The sequence below is a fragment of the Scardinius erythrophthalmus genome (genome assembly GCF_964197995.2).
Source record: "Scardinius erythrophthalmus genome assembly, chromosome: 13".
In the NCBI taxonomy this organism is placed as follows: domain Eukaryota; kingdom Metazoa; phylum Chordata; class Actinopteri; order Cypriniformes; family Leuciscidae; genus Scardinius; species Scardinius erythrophthalmus.
Window position 1 is genome coordinate 39,761,554 of NC_138233.1, and position 19,147 is coordinate 39,780,700.

Below are 19,147 nucleotides of genomic sequence, written 5' to 3' on the forward strand. Positions count from 1 at the left end.
CACACACTGATCCAGTATACTGACACACACACACACACACACACACACACACACACACACACACACACACACACACACACACACACACACACACACTGATCCAGTATACTGACACACACTGATCCAGTATACTGACACACACACACACACTGATCCAGTATACTGATACACACACACTGATCCAGTATACTGACACACACACACACACACACACACACACACACACACACACACACACACACACACACACACACACACACACTGATCCAGTATACTGACACACACACACACACACACACACACACACTGATCCAGTATACTGATACACACACACTGATCCAGTATACTGACACACACACACACACTGATCCAGTATACTGACACACACACACACACACACACACACACACACACACACACACACACACACACACACACACACACACACACTGATCCAGTATACTGACACACACACACACACACACACACACACACACACACACACTGATCCAGTATACTGACACACACACACACACACACACACACACACACACACACACACACACACTGATCCAGTATACTGATACACACACACTGATCCAGAATACTGATACACACACTGATCCAGTATACTGATACACACACACTGATCCAGTATACTGATACACACACTGATCCAGTATACTGATACACACACACTGATCCAGTATACTGATACACACACTGATCCAGTATACTGACACACACACACTGATCCAGTATACTGACACACACACACTGATCCAGTATACTGATACACACACACTGATCCAGTATACTGATACACACACACTGATCCAGTATACTGATACACACACTGATCCAGTATACTGATACACACACTGATCCAGTATACTGATACACACACTGATCCAGTATACTGACACACACACTGATCCAGTATACTGATACACACACTGATCCAGTATACTGATACACACACTGATCCAGTATACTGATACACACACACACTGATCCAGTATACTGACACACACACACTGATCCAGTATACTGATACACACACTGATCCAGTATACTGATACACACACTGATCCAGTATACTGATACACACACACTGATCCAGTATACTGATACACACACACTGATCCAGTATACTGATACACACACACTGATCCAGTATACTGATACACACACACTGATCCAGTATACTGATACACACACTGATCCAGTATACTGATACACACACACTGATCCAGTATACTGACACACACACTGATCCAGTATACTGACACACACACACACTGATCCAGTATACTGACACACACACTGATCCAGTATACTGATACACACACACTGATCCAGTATACTGACACACACACACTGATCCAGTATACTGACACACACACACTGATCCAGAATACTGATACACACACTGATCCAGTATACTGACACACACACACTGATCCAGTATACTGATACACACACACTGATCCAGTATACTGATACACACACTGATCCAGTATACTGACACACACACACTGATCCAGTATACTGACACACACACACACTGATCCAGTATACTGACACACACTCCTGAAGCACACTCCTGACACACAGCGTGACGTAGGTGTAAGAACAGACCCAGTGTTTACAACGCCAACGTACAAAGACTAGGTCAAACGCTATTTACAAAATAAATAAACAAATAAAAGGTAAAACAACGATGTCGGACGGAATCGATCAATAATTAAAGGAATCGATAAGAGGAAATTTTTATTTTATATCAAGTATCTGATTCCTGACCTCCAGTATTTGATTCCAGAATTCGATTCCAGGTTATATATATATAAATATTCCCTTTAGATGAAGAGAATGAGGTTGTGAGAGTGAGAGTGTGTGTGTGAGAGTGTGTGTGTGTGAGTGAGAGGCTGTACCTCGCTGAGAATGACCCACACCGGAGAGTCGGTCAGCACCGAGAGTCTCAGAGCCTCCAGCGGCCCGAAGGAAGAGTCCACCTCGCCCTCCGCCATCCCGTTCTCAAACCTCCCTGAGGACACACACACACACACACACACACACACACACACACACACACACACATGCTGTGACACGATCCTCACACACATCAACACAATCAACTCTTCTGAGATCATGTGCGGAAGAGCAGGCTGAGGCAGGTCGGGACAAACCTTCATACTTTAAAGCATTAGTTCACTTCAGAATTAAAATCTCCTGATCATTTACTGTCATCCAAGAAGATGTTCATGTCTGTCTTTCTTCAGTGGAAAAGAAATGAAGGGTTTTGAGGAAAACACTCCAGGATGTTTCTCCATATAGTGTCTTCAATGGGGTCCAACGGGTCGAAGGTCCAGATGTGAGTTTCAGTGCAGCTTCAAAGTCTCGACACGATCCAGCCGAGGAATAAGAGTCTCATCTAGACCAACCAGCCGACATTTATAACAGAAATAAACATTATATACTTTTATCCACAAATGCTGGTCTTGCTCTAGCTGTGATGCGCCACACATTACGTCATCAGGGTGAAAGGTCAAGCGTGACGTAGGTGTAAGAACAGACCCAGTGTTTACAAAGCCAACGTGCAAAGACTAAGACAAACGCCATTTACTAAATAAATAAAGAAATAAAGGGTAAAACAACGATGTCGAACGATTTTGAAGCTGGAGGAGAAAATGAGATTGAGTTTAGGTCTGTTCTTACACCTACGTCACGCTTGACCTTTCACCCTGATTATGTAATGTGTGGCGCATCACAGCTAGAGCAAGACCAGCATTTGTGGATAAAAGTATATAATGTTTATTTCTGTTATAAATGTCCGCTGGTTTGTCTAGATGAGACTCTTATTCCTCGGCTGGATCGTGTCGAGACTTTGAAGCTGCACTGAAACTCACATCTGGACCTTCGACCCGTTGGACCCCATTGAAGACACTATATGGAGGAACACCCTGGAGTGTTTTCCTCAAAACCCTTCATTTCTTTTCCACTGAAGAAAGAAAGACATGAACATCTTCTTGGATGAGTATATTATGAGGAAATGTTAATTCGGAAGTGAACTAATGCTTTAACTAATTAAGTTGAAAAACACACCATTGAGAGTGTACTGTGCCATACATGATTTCCTGTGAAATATCTCACAAAACACACCAAATAAACCCACATACAGCAGAGCAGGATACAATGACATTTGATTTCGGATGATAAATATTTGGAATGATTCACATGTATTTTTGCTGGATCCTGCAGTGCTCCGAAGCGTCTGCTTGGATTATATTCAGCACATTAATGACTGAAGGGGAAACTGACGCTCTGACACGAGGGACGGGCCTCAATAAACCCTGAGGCGCAGTAATCAGACAGACATACATAATCATAATCATGAGAGGGAGACAGCCAAACAGATCAAAAACACTTCAGGCTTCTCAGAACCAAGATCTGCTAGGATTTTCTCCACGGATTTGGAGTGTGAGTTCAGCAAGAGAGAGACAGAGAGCATTCATGATTCACACTAGGGCTGGTTACTGACACAAATTCAATATGGATTCATTTATATATATATATGTCTCAGGTACACGTCAATCTTTTTCGATAGAGAAAAAAAGTTTAACAGGAACCAGTTTAAACCATACATTAGGCTAAGGGTTCACATTAACAACTGATTCATATATAAACATTTTTTATTATATTAAAGTCATAACTTTTGAATGACATTATGTTACTACTCCAATTCGTTTTTTGAAATGTATACATTTGTTTTCATGACAGATTTATTCAAACATAGAGGAACAGTTTAAGTCAAAATATAATGAAAATGTAATATAGTGCATATATTTATCAAAACGCTCCTTATTTCTCCATCTGACTGTCGAGTTTATGATCACTCTACGGCTTTTCTGAGGTAAATGTGACATTATATTGTTTTATTGACGTCTTTCTGCGGTTGAAACTGATGGATTACATGAGACATGACTGAGTTCAGTGAGTTGTTCTGTATCTTCTGATGTTTATTTGCTGCTGTAACTAGTAAAGAGGAAAATGATCACTTCATCTGTCACACACATTAAAGAGACACAAACACACATTTACTGACTGAATTAAGTGATGAAACTGACAGAATTTAAAAGCTGAGACTTTGTTTCATATCAAAAATAAAGCACAAAGCTAATTGTGATTATTGACTGCGAGGAGCTACAAATAATGTTTACTGAAGTTTTGTTCAACTGAAAACAGCACTGACTAAAAGATTGATTCTTTTGATTTAAGAATCAATATCTAAATGAGAATAAATTGCAGTCGAGAAATCCGTATGTTCAACCCAATCCCAAATAAAACCAACATCTTTTCCATGTGTTGAAGTGTGCTGGTGTATGTTCTCATGTAACGCTGGAGAAGTGTAACACTGGCGCTCTCTCAGGAGAATGTCACTGTGGAGACGCTTTAATGGCGACATATGATATTACATCAATTCTGCATCGTCTAAATGAGTGAACAGGTTCAAGATGGTGAAAACAAGACAGGTGTTTGAATAAACCGTCAGAAAAGATAACTTATTTAAAGCAACAATTACGCCATCACGCGCTTCATCCGAGCATGAGTGTTGTGTATGGGCTGAATCATGAATACTGCTGCTGTATTTAGTGTGTGTGTCACAGGTGTGCGCTCACCTATTCTGATGAAGCCATCTTCTGTGCGCTGGTACTTTGGCGTCTTCTCTCTCCCCTCCTTCAGTGCTTCTTTCTCCGACTGAATATTCTGATCAAGAGGGACAGAAGTGTTGGAGTGTTTCAGCATATAACACACACACACACTCAAGTCATTTGTCAACAGATAAGCCCATAATCTAGTTTTTAAAAACAGCAAACATATTGCAAATGATCTCAATTAATACATTTATATTTAATTATTTAGCAGATTAAACTAACAGCAGGGCAACAATATACAAGTGCCGTGACCAGTCCCAGTTAGTCCAGCACAGGACACGTAGTAAGGTGTTTTTTAAATAGATATATAATAGTAAGTGTTAGTATTAATGGGTTGAAGGTGTGGATGAACAGTCCAGGTAAAGCTCTGTGAAAGTGATTCTGTGCCTCTTTGGGATGATGCACCACAAAGCTTCTGGAAAACACATTGGTCTGAAGTAATGAGTTTAGGAATAGGGATGCAGAGCCATTAATTAGATTAGTCATTTAATATAATTAATGATTTCTTTCCAATTTATCATTTTTTTACACAACTCCTACTGTTTTGTTAAGCTCAACCCTTTTTATTATGTTTCTTGAATGTGCGGGTTTATCAGTAACCAATATTTGGACTCAAACTAGCTAGTCCTGACTCTGTGATACATTCATTTAGACTAAATATGCATCTCACAACTTTAAAACTATATTCAGAGAAGAAAAAAATAAACAAATATTGGTAACAGGGTTGCAAGTCTTTCAATCTATTAAACACTTTTTAATCAAAAATATATTTTCAAACTGACATCTTCAAATTAATGTGGAAAAAATATGTGGAAAAAATTAATGTGGAAAAAACAAATATTTTTAATATTTCAGCTTTTGCTTTTATCAAACCACCTAGCAACCACCCAGAACATCCTAGCAACCACCCACAGCACTGGGGGATGAGTTCTGCACAGACAAACACAACTCTTTTCTTCGTGAAATGTAAAAATCTCATTTAGCCCTTTATTCTGTTGCATGCAATAATCTCTATATGAATGAGCAGTTTATGAAAGCGAGTGCAACTGTATTTTTCCAGATCGGAGATGATATTCCTTTATTAAAAAAAAAATCAGTTTTGGCAAAAGATTCTTCAGAAAGTGATATATTGAACCAATCTGTATTTCTGCTTTTCTGTCAAGAGAAAATAAAAATGACAGCAAAAATAGTTAAAGTGTGAAGGATGCATTAAAGAGAAGTGACGCAGGAGCCCTGAGCTGACATTCAGAGGGAGGAACACTCTTAAATATAAAGGTTATTTATTGGCATTGATGGTTTCAACAAGAACCTCTGACATCCATGGAACCTTTCCATTGCACAAAAGGTTCTTTATAGTGGAAAAGGGTTCTTACGATTTTTTAAAAAATGGTTCTTTTAAGACCTGATCACTGAAAGGGTTCTTTGGGGAAGCAAAAGTGGTTCTTCTATGGCAAACTTTTGGAATCTATTTTTAAGAGTGCATGAATTTTAAAGGTTGTTTATGGAACCATCAATGCCAATAAAGGCCCTTTATTTTTAAGAGTGAAGCTCAGCGCACACATTCACCGCAGTTGTTCCTGTTGATGAGGGGCATCTCCAGATCTCCAGTGGTTCAAGTCTTCCCTCTCAGCAGGTCCTTCAGGGTGTCGTGGAGGGGTGAGGTGTCCCAACATCGAGCTACTGGAGTGCCTCAGGGCTCAGTGCTGGGACCGCTTCTCTTCTCTATCTACATGTCACCCAGAAACATGGCTTTTCCCATCAGTGTTATCATCTAGCTAATGGAGTGCCTCAGGGCTCAGTGCTGGGACCGCTTCTCTTCTCCATCTACATGTCATCACTAGGATCTGTCATTCAGAAACATGGATTTTCCTATCACTGTTATCATCTAGCTAATGGAGTGCCTCAGGGCTCAGTGCTGGGACCACTCCTCTTCTCCATCTACATGTCATCACTGGGATCTGTCATTCAGAAACATGGATTTTCCTATCACTGCTATCATCTAGCTACTGGAGTGCCTCAGGACTCAATGCTGGGACCGCTTCTCTTCTCCATCTACATGTCATCCAGAAACATGGTTTTTCCCATCACTGTTATCATCTAGCTACTGGAGTGCCTCAGGGCTCAGTGCTGGGACCACTCCTCTTCTCCATCTACATGTCATCACTGGGATCTGTCATTCAGAAACATGGATTTTCCTATCACTGCTATCATCTAGCTACTGGAGTGCCTCAGGGCTCAGTGCTGGGACCGCTTCTCTTCTCCATCTACATGTCATCACTAGGATCTGTCATTCAGAAACATGGTTTATCCCATCACTGTTATCATCTAGCTACTGGAGTGCCTCAGGGCTCAGTGCTGGGACCACTACTCTTCTCCATCTACATGTCATCACTGGGATCTGTCATTCAGAAACATGGATTTTCCTATCACTGCTATCATCTAGCTACTGGAGTGCCTCAGGACTCAGTGCTGGGACCACTTCTCTTCTCCATCTACATGTCATCACTAGGATCTGTCATTTAGAAACATGGTTTATCCCATCAATGTTATCATCTAGCTACTGGAGTGCCTCAGGGCTCAGTGCTGGGACCGCTTCTCTTCTCCATCTACATGACATCACTAGGATCTGTCATTCAGAAACATGGTTTATCCCATCACTGTGATCATCTAGCTACTGGAGTGCCTCAGGGCTCAGTGCTGGGACCGCTTCTCTTCTCCATCTACATGTCATCACTAGGATCTGTCATTCAGAAACATGGTTTATCCCATCACTGTTATCATCTAGCTACTGGAGTGCCTCAGGGCTCAGTGCTGGGACCACTCCTCTTCTCCATCTACATGTCATCACTGGGATCTGTCATTCAGAAACATGGATTTTCCTATCACTGCTATCATCTAGCTACTGGAGTGCCTCAGGACTCAGTGCTGGGACCACTTCTCTTCTCCATCTACATGTCATCACTAGGATCTGTCATTTAGAAACATGGTTTATCCCATCAATGTTATCATCTAGCTACTGGAGTGCCTCAGGGCTCAGTGCTGGGACCGCTTCTCTTCTCCATCTACATGACATCACTAGGATCTGTCATTCAGAAACATGGTTTATCCCATCACTGTGATCATCTAGCTACTGGAGTGCCTCAGGGTTCAGTGCTGGGATCGCTTCTCTTCTCCATCTACATGTCATCACTAGGATCTGTCATTCAGAAACATGGTTTATCCCATCACTGTTATCATCTAGCTACTGGAGTGCCTCAGGGCTCAGTGCTGGGACCACTCCTCTTCTCCATCTACATATCATCATTAGGATCTGTCATTCAGAAACATGGTTTATCCCATCACTGTTATCATCTAGCTACTGGAGTATCTCAGGACTCAGTGCTGGGACCACTTCTCTTCTCCATCTACATGTCATCATTAGGATCTGTCATTCAGAAACATGGTTAATCCCATCAGTGTTATCATCTAGCTACTGGAGTGCCTCAGAGCTCAGTGCTGGGACCACTTCTCTTCTCCATCTACATGTCATCACTAGGATCTGTCATTCAGAAACATGGATTTTCCTATCACTGTTATCATCTAGCTACTGGAGTGCCTCAAGGCTCAGTGCTGGGACCACTCCTCTTCTCCATCTACATGTCATCCAGAAACATGGCTTTTCTCATCACTGTGATCATTGAGCTACTGGAGTGCCTCAGGGCTCAGTGCTGGGACCGCTTCTCTTCTCCATCTACATGTCATCACTAGGATCTGTCATTCAGAAACATGGTTTCCCCCATCACAGTTATCATCTAGCTACTGGAGTGCCTCAGGGCTCAGTGCTGGGACCACTCCTCTTCTCCATCTACATGTCATCACTGGGATCTGTCATTCAGAAACATGGATTTTCCTATCACTGCTATCATCTAGCTACTGGAGTGCCTCAGGGCTCAGTGCTGGGGCCGCTTCTCTTCTCCATCTACATGTCATCACTAGGATCTGTCATTCAGAAACATGGTTTATCCCATCAATGTTATCATCTAGCTACTGGAGTGCCTCAGGGCTCAGTGCTGGGGCCGCTTCTCTTCTCCATCTACATGTCATCACTAGACCTGTCATTCAGAAACATGGTTTATCCCATCAATGTTATAATCTAGCTACTGGAGTGCCTCAAGGCTCAGTGCTGGGACCACTCCTCTTCTCCATCTACATGTCATCCAAAACATGGCTTTTCTCATCACTGTGATCATTGAGCTACTGGAGTGCCTCAGGGCTCAGTGCTGGGACCGCTTCTCTTCTCCATCTACATGTCATCACTAGGATCTGTCATTCAGAAACATGGTTTCCCCCATCACAGTTATCATCTAGCTACTGGAGTGCCTCAGGGCTCAGTGCTGGGACCACTACTCTTCTCCATCTACATGTCATCACTGGGATCTGTCATTCAGAAACATGGATTTTCCCATCAATGTTATCATCTAGCTACTGGAGTGCCTCAGGACTCAGTGCTGGGACCACTTCTCTTCTCCATCTACATGTCATCACTAGGATCTGTCATTTAGAAACATGGTTTATCCCATCACTGTTATCATCTAGCTACTGGAGTGCCTCAGGGCTCAGTGCTTGGACCACTTCTCTTCTCCATCTACATGACATCACTAGGATCTGTCATTCAGAAACATGGTTTATCCCATCACTGTGATCATCTAGCTACTGGAGTGCCTCAGGGCTCAGTGCTGGGACCGCTTCTCTACTCCATCTACATGTCATCATTAGGATCTGTCATTCAGAAACATGGTTAATCCCATCACTGTTATCATCTAGCTACTGGAGTGCCTCAGGGCTCAGTGCTGGGACCGCTTCTCTTCTCCATCTACATGTCATCACTAGTGTCTGTCATTCAGAAACATGGTTTATCCCATCACTGTTATCATCTAGCTACTGGAGTGCCTCAGGGCTCAGTGCTGGGACCCCTTCTCTTCTCCATCTACATGACATCACTAGTGTCTGTCATTCAGAAACATGGTTTATCCCATCACTGTGATCATCTAGCTACTGGAGTGCCTCAGGGCTCAGTGCTGGGACCACTTCTCTTCTCCATCTACATGTCATCACTAGGATCTGTCATTCAGAAACATGGATTTTCCTATCACTGTTATCATCTAGCTACTGGAGTGCCTCAAGGCTCAGTGCTGGGACCACTCCTCTTCTCCATCTACATGTCATCCAGAAACATGGCTTTTCTCATCACTGTGATCATTGAGCTACTGGAGTGCCTCAGGGCTCAGTGCTGGGACCGCTTCTCTTCTCCATCTACATGTCATCACTAGGATCTGTCATTCAGAAACATGGTTTCCCCCATCACAGTTATCATCTAGCTACTGGAGTGCCTCAGGGCTCAGTACTGGGACCGCTTCTCTTCTCCATCTACATGTCTTCACTAGGATCTGTCATTCAGAAACATGGTTTATCCCATCACTGTTATCATCTAGCTACTGGAGTGCCTCAGAGCTCAGTGCTGGGACCACTCCTCTTCTCCATCTACATGTCATCAGGAGGATCTGTCATTCAGAAACATGGCTTTTCCCATCACTGTGATCATCTAGCTACTGGAGTGCCTCAGGGCTCAGTGCTGGGACCACTTCTCTTCTCCATCTACATGTCATCCAGAAACATGGCTTTTCCCATCACTGTTATCATTTAGCTACTGGAGTGCCTCAGGGCTCAGTGCTGGGACCACTCCTCTTCTCCATCTACATGTCATCATTAGGATCTGTCATTCAGAAACATGGTTTATCCCATCACTGTTATCATCTAGCTACTGGAGTGCATCAGGGCTCAGTGCTGGGACCACTTCTCTTCTCCATCTACATGTCATCATTAGGATCTGTCATTCAGAAACATGGTTTATCCCATCACTGTTATCATCTAGCTACTGGAGTGCCTCAGGGCTCAGTGCTGGGACCACTCCTCTTCTCCATCTACATGTCATCAGGAGGATCTGTCATTCAGAAACATGGCTTTTCCCATCACTGTGATCATCTAGCTACTGGAGTGCCTCAGGGCTCAGTGCTGGGACCACTCCTCTTCTCCATCTACATGTCATCCAGAAACATGGCTTTTCCCATCACTGTTATCATTTAGCTACTGGAGTGCCTCAGGGCTCAGTGCTGGGACCACTCCTGTTCTCCATCTACATGTCATCATTAGGATCTGTCATTCAGAAACATGGTTTATCCCATCACTGTTATCATCTAGCTACTGGAGTGCCTCAGGGCTCAGTGCTGGGACCACTTCTCTTCTCCATCTACATGTCATCACTAGGATCTGTCATTCAGAAACATGGATTTTCCTATCACTGTTATCATCTAGCTACTGGAGTGCCTCAAGGCTCAGTGCTGGGACCACTCCTCTTCTCCATCTACATGTCATCACAAGGATATGTCATTCAGAAACATGGATTTTCCCATCACTGATATCATCTAGCTAATGGAGTGCCTCAGGGCTCAGTGCTGGGACCACTTCTCTTCTACATCTACATGTCATCACTAGGATATGTCATTCAGAAACATGGATTTTCCTATCACTGCTATCATCTAGCTACTGGAGTGCCTCAGGGCTCAGTGCTGGGACCACTCCTCTTCTCCATCTACATGTCATCACTGGGATCTGTCATTCAGAAACATGGCTTTTCCCATCACTGTGATCATCTAGCTACTGGAGTGCCTCAGGGCTCAGTGCTGGGACCGCTTCTCTTCTCCATCTACATGACATCACTAGATCTGTCATTCAGAAACATGGTTTATCCCATCACTGTTATCATCTAGCTACTGGAGTGCCTCAGGGCTCAGTGCTGGGACCGCTTCTCTTCTCCATCTACATGTCTTCACTAGGATCTGTCATTCAGAAACATGGTTTATCCCATCACTGTTATCATCTAGCTACTGGAGTGCCTCAGGGCTCAGTGCTGGGACCACTCCTCTTCTCCATCTGCATGTCATCAGGAGGATCTGTCATTCAGAAACATGGCTTTTCCCATCACTGTGATCATCTAGTTACTGGAGTGCCTCAGGGCTCAGTGCTGGGACCACTCCTCTTCTCCATCTACATGTCATCAGGAGGATCTGTCATTCAGAAACATGGCTTTTCCCATCACTGTGATCATCTAGTTACTGGAGTGCCTCAGGGCTCAGTGCTGGGACCACTCCTCTTCTCCATCTACATGTTATCAGGAGGATCTGTCATTCAGAAACATGGTTAATCCCATCACTGTTATCATCTAGTTACTGGAGTGCCTCAGGGCTCAGTGCTGGGACCACTCCTCTTCTCCATCTACATGTCATCCAGAAACATGGCTTTTCCCATCACTGTTATCATTTAGCTACTGGAGTGCCTCAGGGCTCAGTGCTGGGACCGTTTCTCTTCTCCATCTACATGTCATCACTAGGATCTGTCATTCAGAAACATGGATTTTCCCATCACTGTTATCATCTAGCTACTGGAGTGCCTCAGGGCTCAGTGCTGGGACCGCTTCTCTTCTCCATCTACATGTCATCACTAGGATCTGTCATTTAGAAACATGGATTTTCCCAATCACTGCTATCATCTAGCTACTGGAGTGCCTCAGGGCTCAGTGCTGGGACCACTTCTCTTCTCCATCTACATGTCATCACTAGGATCTGTCATTCAGAAACATGGATTTTCCCATCACTGTTATCATCTAGCTACTGGAGTGCCTCAGGGCTCAGTGCTGGGACCACTTCTCTTCTCCATCTACATGTCATCACTAGGATCTGTCATTCAGAAACATGGATTTTCCCATCACTGTTATCATCTAGCTACTGGAGTGCCTCAAGGCTCAGTGCTGGGACCGCTTCTCTTCTCCATCTACATGACATCACTAGGATCTGTCATTCAGAAACATGGATTTTCCCATCACTGTTATCATCTAGCTACTGGAGTGCCTCAAGGCTCAGTGCTGGGACCACTCCTCTTCTCCATCTACATGTCATCACTAGGATCTGTCATTCAGAAACATGGATTTTCCCATCACTGTTATCATCTAGCTACTGGAGTGCCTCAAGGCTCAGTGCTGGGACCACTCCTCTTCTCCATCTACATGTCATCCAGAAACATGGCTTTTCTCATCACTGTGATCATTGAGCTACTGGAGTGCCTCAGGGCTCAGTGCTGGGACCGCTTCTCTTCTCCATCTACATGTCATCAGGAGGATCTGTCATTCAGAAACATGGCTTTTCCCATCACTGTGATCATCTAGCTACTGGAGTGCCTCAGGGCTCAGTGCTGGGACCACTTCTCTTCTCCATCTACATGTCATCACTAGGATCTGTCATTCAGAAACATGGATTTTCCCATCACTGTTATCATCTAGCTACTGGAGTGCCTCAGGGCTCAGTGCTGGGACCACTTCTCTTCTCCATCTACATGTCATCACTAGGATCTGTCATTCAGAAACATGGATTTTCCTATCACTGTTATCATCTAGCTACTGGAGTGCCTCAAGGCTCAGTGCTGGGACCACTCCTCTTCTCCATCTACATGTCATCCAGAAACATGGCTTTTCTCATCACTGTGATCATTGAGCTACTGGAGTGCCTCAGGGCTCAGTGCTGGGACCGCTTCTCTTCTCCATCTACATGTCATCAGGAGGATCTGTCATTCAGAAACATGGCTTTTCCCATCACTGTGATCATCTAGCTACTGGAGTGCCTCAGGGCTCAGTGCTGGGACCGCTTCTCTTCTCCATCTACATGTCATCAGGAGGATCTGTCATTCAGAAACATGGTTTATCCCATCACTGTGATCATCTAGCTACTGGAGTGCCTCAGGGCTCAGTGCTGGGACCACTTCTCTTCTCCATCTACATGTCATCCAGAAACATGGCTTTTCCCATCACTGTTATCATTTAGCTACTGGAGTGCCTCAGGGCTCAGTGCTGGGACCACTACTCTTCTCCATCTACATGTCATCATTAGGATCTGTCATTCAGAATCATGGATTTTCCTACTACTATGCTGACGACACACAACTCTACCTCTCATTGCAGTAAGAGGATCTGACGGATCCTTGCGAAGACTTGTGATCCTGGCCAACCCAACACTTCATCATAACTTCTCCATTCAGCTGGGTTCATCATCCATAACTCCATCCTGGGTAGCCAGGAGTCTTGGAGCTGTGATTGACGATCAATTGAACTTCATAGACCACATTGCTAGAACTGCCCGGTCCTGCAGATTTGCCTAATACAACATTAGGAGGATCAGGCCCTTCCTATCAGAGCTACTCCTGGTCCAAGTGCTTGCTCTATCCAGACTGGACTATTGTAATGCTCTCTCCTTCCAGCATCACTGTCAAACCTCTGCAACTGATCCAGATGCTGCAGCGAGAGTGTCTTTATCGAGCCGAAGAGATGCACGTCACTCCTCTCCTCATAAACTTGCACTGGTTTTCAACAGCCGTTCGCATCAAATTCAAGGCCCTGTTTGCCTACAGAACAACCACTGGCTCTGCATCTTATATACCTAAACTCACTCACTTAATAATGTTGGGTTAAAAATACCCCAACGAGTAACCCAACTATGGGGTGGTATAGCACCTTCAGTGCTCCAGGTAAAAAGTAACACAAAAGTTAAATTAACTATTTATTTTTATTTATGACAGTATTTTAATAAATAAAATACACTTTGTTTTCAAATACAGATTGTTTATTTGTATAAAACAATAAATATGTCTCAACAAATATATATTTTAAATTACAAACTAAATATTGGGGAGTCTAGAATTTAATATAAATATGCATAATTAAGTACAGAAATTTGTGTACATACAGCATACGTATTTAACCCAACTGCTGGGTAATTACTAAAAGTTACCCAACAATTTAAAAAACATTTTTGGAAAAATAAGCCAACATAGTGACCTAATTTGTGTAACCTAATGGTTGGGTTAAAAAAAAAAATAAGCCAACGTTTTTTACTGTGCACTACTTCAGACCCATGTGTCCTCCAGAAGTTTGTGTTCTGCAAGTGAACGGCGTCTTATGGTGCCATCATCCCAAAGAGACACAGAATCACTTTCACAAACCTTCACCTGGACTGGTCTCTGCTGAACTCGCATCTCTCTCATCAACACGTGACACATTAATACTAACACTTACTATTCTATGTATTATCTATTCTCTCTCATGAAGACTTCAGATGCAAAAATATTGGGTTGACACATATTGTGTCTGTGTACCTGGCAACTGTAACTTCCTGGACCGAAACGCTGTGATTTGATCCAAGAAAAGACAAATATGTTCAAAACCCCCAGAAGAGCGACGCTCTAATTTCCCAAACTGCATTAACAGCATAAAACAGACCACAAAGACTCCTATCTCCAGGGCATTCCCTGCTAATTTCCTATATCCGGCTGAATTCCATAAACATCCCTTAAGGGAGCTTTACAAAGAGGGAAATGAGGAGAAAACAGAGATAAAACAACCCGGCAGGGAGGAGAAGCAGAAACCAGCGAGAGCATGAGAGATATTACACGGAGGCTCTCTCTCTCTCTCTCTTTTTTTAGAAAATCCCGCGATTAATCTTGCGGTGAAGGTCCGTTTCCGGCTGTAATCTTAAATCACAGTGCCGCCCCTCGTCTGCGCTCCCTCGGGAGAAAATATCTCCTCTGCGCCGACCGCACACATGCAGGTCACGTTTTATTACTGTGTGTCAGTACAGTTGCATTAGCTCATAAAACAGAAGTATATCTCTATCTCCACTGCTTTGCTTTCTCCTATACGTTCCTCCAGTTTGGCTGTGTAGAGCAGTGACGGAGAGATGCGGTGACTTTCTCATGATTCTCCTCTTCTTTAAACGAGACTTTGGTCTCTTCTTGTTACTTATGCTCATATCATTTTTGTCACATTTACAGGGATAGTTCACCCTAAAATTAAAATCAAGTCATCATTAACTCACCCTGGTGTTGTTCTAATGCCGTACGCCCTTCTTTGCTTTTTAGACCACAAAAGTAGAATTGTTTAAAAATGTCCCGCTCATGCTCATCCATATAATGGCAGTGTATAGCAACCAACATCAAGCTTTAAAAAAGATGCAAAACTATCTCAGAATGAACCGATGCGACACATGTCGTAGGGTTTGGTGAAAAACGAATCTCTCAAATAGAGATTTAATGTGCTATTTAATGAAAATCCTGCCGTTGATCTTCTGTGCTCGACTGCGTTCATGAGACTCTATTAACTCCGAAAAACACACGAGTTATGAGAAATTAAAGTCCCCCTGTGGTAGAAATCCAGCGTTTAATGTTGTTTATGTATATTTACTTTAGCTGGAAAATAACTTTACTAAAGAACCGCTATAAAGCCAAAACAATCTCTGTTACCATAAATTATACGTTTATCTCTGTAAAGCTGCTTTGAAACAATCTACATTGTTAAAAGCGCTATATAAATGAAAATGACTTGACTTGACTTGACTTATGTGTCTATGTGGTGTTTTTAATCTGCTTTAAGACAAACCATGTGTAAATTCATAAGTCGACAGCATTGCTGAGTATTTCCTCCTTAAAACTGCAGTGAACCAAAGACAGTCTCAAACACACGCTTTGAAATCGCTGGTGTTTCTGACGTCACAAACTACCTTGTAACCAATCAGATCAACGTGTGATCGTCAACCAGTGGATCTCTGAGCTGAGGGAGTGAGTGGAGGCGGGGCTCATCTGCATATTCATAGAACCACGCATAGCCTACTAAATGAGGCAAGGGTGTCGAGTTACATTCAAGATATTTTAAGGCATGAAGACATTTTTTTCAAGGACATTTTTTTTAAATATGTCATTTTGGTGATCTAAGATGAGTTTTAAGGGATAAAATGATAGACTACAGGGGACTTTAAGACTAAGAATATCCATTTACCGTCTTCTCTGGTGAATATATCCGTTGTGTTCGCATCTGTCAGCTGTCATTCTGACTCATCAGACAAACAGTGGAGAAAGTGAATGGACACTTTTTTGTGATTTCTATGTGTTGTATTACATGTCGTGTGTTCATGAGTCTTGATCTTTTGCTCTCGTTGGCTGCGAGGAAGTCGTCCACTCGCAAGCATGATTCGAGGTATCACACGCGTCATGGCACGCTTAACACTTCAGGATAGGGATTTAAACAAGTCCTTAACTCTGAGGATGAGCAATGCTTTCACATTTATGCCAAACTATGATAGATTCAGCTCTTGACATCTGCTCAAACAGGAGGCCTGCCAGCGCTGAACACGGCCTGAAGTATTGAGCTGGATGAGACAGTGTTTCAGCACAGATCTGTTGTGTTTACAGAGGAGCAGAGAAGCAGAGCAAACACACACACACACAATCACACAACACACACACTGTTAGGGTTCGTCTGCTCACAATGACAGGGACTCACGTCGAAAGGAAGAACCTCCACTGTAGTGTTGAAGAGCTTGTCTCCGGGGTGCTCGATGTTTCCACTGCGGAAGAAATACCTGCACACACACACACACACACACACAAATATCATCCAAACCATCAATCATATCAATTCCATAAGGAGTACAATGCTAAAGAACGCTGTTGCAGAGGCTTCCTTATATATCATCTTATCAGGCATTTATTTATAGAGCCTGCAGTGCACAGCGGCCCCGAAAGTATTAAGATGGTCAGTGAGTAACAAAAAAACAGTAAAAACAGTGAAATATTATTACATTTTAAATCATCTGTTGTCTATGTGAATATACAGTAAAGTGTAATTTATTCCTGTGATCAAAGCTGAATGTTCAGCATCATTACTCCAGTCTTCAGTGTCACATGATCCTTCAGAAATCACTCTAATATGAGGATTTGATGCTCAAGAAACATTTATGATTATTATCAGTGTTTTTGTGCAAACCGTGATACATTTTTTCTTTGATTCTTTGATGAATTGAAAGTTCAAAAGAACAGCATTTATCTGAAATGGAAAGACTGTAATGTAAATGTCAATTCTGATCAATATAATGCATCATGTCTCTTACTGACCCCAGACCAGGAAAAACAGCAGAAAACTTAGTTTTGAGAAAAGCACTTGATAACACAGATGACGACACTTGATAACACAGATGACGACACTTTATAACACATGCTGTGACATTCAGACTTACTTAAGAGTCTAAAAACAGCATCTAATCCTCTCCTAGACTCTCAGTATAATCACACATGTAGAAACACACACCTGCGCTGGTTAAACTGGTGTAGAAACACACACCTGCGCTGGTTAAACTGGTGTAGAAACACACACCTGCGCTGGTTAAACTGGTGTAGAAACACACACCTGCACTGGTTAAACTGGTGTAGAAACACACACCTGCGCTGGTTAAACTGGTGTAGAAACACACACCTGCACTGGTTAAACTGGTGTAGAAACACACACCTGCACTGGTTAAACTGGTGTAGAAACACACACCTGCGCTGGTTAAACTGGTGTAGAAACACACACCTGCGCTGGTTAAACTGGTGTAGAAACACACACCTGCGCTGGTTAAACTGGGACTCAGTATAATCACACATGTAGAAACACACACCTGCGCTGGTTAAACTGGTGTAGAAACACACACCTGCACTGGTTAAACTGGTGTAGAAACACACACCTGCACTGGTTCAACTGGGACTTCTGTATAATCACACATGTAGAAACACACACCTGCACTGGTTAAACTGGTGTAGAAACACACACCTGCACTGGTTAAATGGTGTAGAAACACACACCTGCGCTGGTTAAACTGGTGTAGAAACACACACCTGCACTGGTTCAACTGGGACTTCTGTATAATCACACATGTAGAAACACACACCTGCACTGGTTAAACTGGTGTAGAAACACACACCTGCGCTGGTTAAACTGGTGTAGAAACACACACCTGCACTGGTTCAACTGGGACTTCTGTATAATCACACATGTAGAAACACACACCTGCGCTGGTTAAACTGGTGTAGAAACACACACCGGCACTGGTTAAACTGGTGTAGAAACACACACCTGCACTGGTTAAACTAACACACACCTGCACTGGTTAAACTAACACACACCTGCGCTGGTTAAACTGGGACTCAGTATAATCACACATGTAGAAACACACACCTGCACTGGTTAAACTGGTGTAGAAACACACACCTGCACTGGTTAAACTGGGACTCAGTATAATCACACATGTAGAAACACACACCTGCGCTGGTTAAACTGGTGTAGAAACACACACCTGCACTGGTTAAACTGGTGTAGAAACACACACCTGCACTGGTTAAACTGGGACTCAGTATAATCACACATGTAGAAACACACACCTGCGCTGGTTAAACTGGTGTAGAAACACACACCTGCACTGGTTAAACTGGTGTAGAAACACACACCTGCACTGGTTAAACTGGTGTAGAAACACACACCTGCG

General features: G+C 43.0%; 1 protein-coding gene across 2 annotated transcripts in view; it reads right to left on the minus strand.

Annotated features, from left to right (window-relative positions):
* Nucleotides 1–19,147, minus strand: part of mgat4b (alpha-1,3-mannosyl-glycoprotein 4-beta-N-acetylglucosaminyltransferase B) — a 155,912-nt gene that overhangs the window by 8,600 nt on the left and 128,165 nt on the right. Inside the window, exons 12-14 of one of the 2 annotated variants that reach the window (XM_081383568.1) lie at nt 17,131–17,209; nt 4,680–4,767; nt 1,935–2,047 (exon numbers count right to left, since the gene is read on the minus strand). In XM_081383568.1, coding sequence (XP_081239694.1) covers nt 1,935–2,047; nt 4,680–4,767; nt 17,131–17,209 — 280 coding nt within the window. The remainder of the gene's footprint in view (nt 1–1,934; nt 2,048–4,679; nt 4,768–17,130; nt 17,210–19,147) is intronic. The other variant, XR_014031423.1, reaches the window with a different exon arrangement.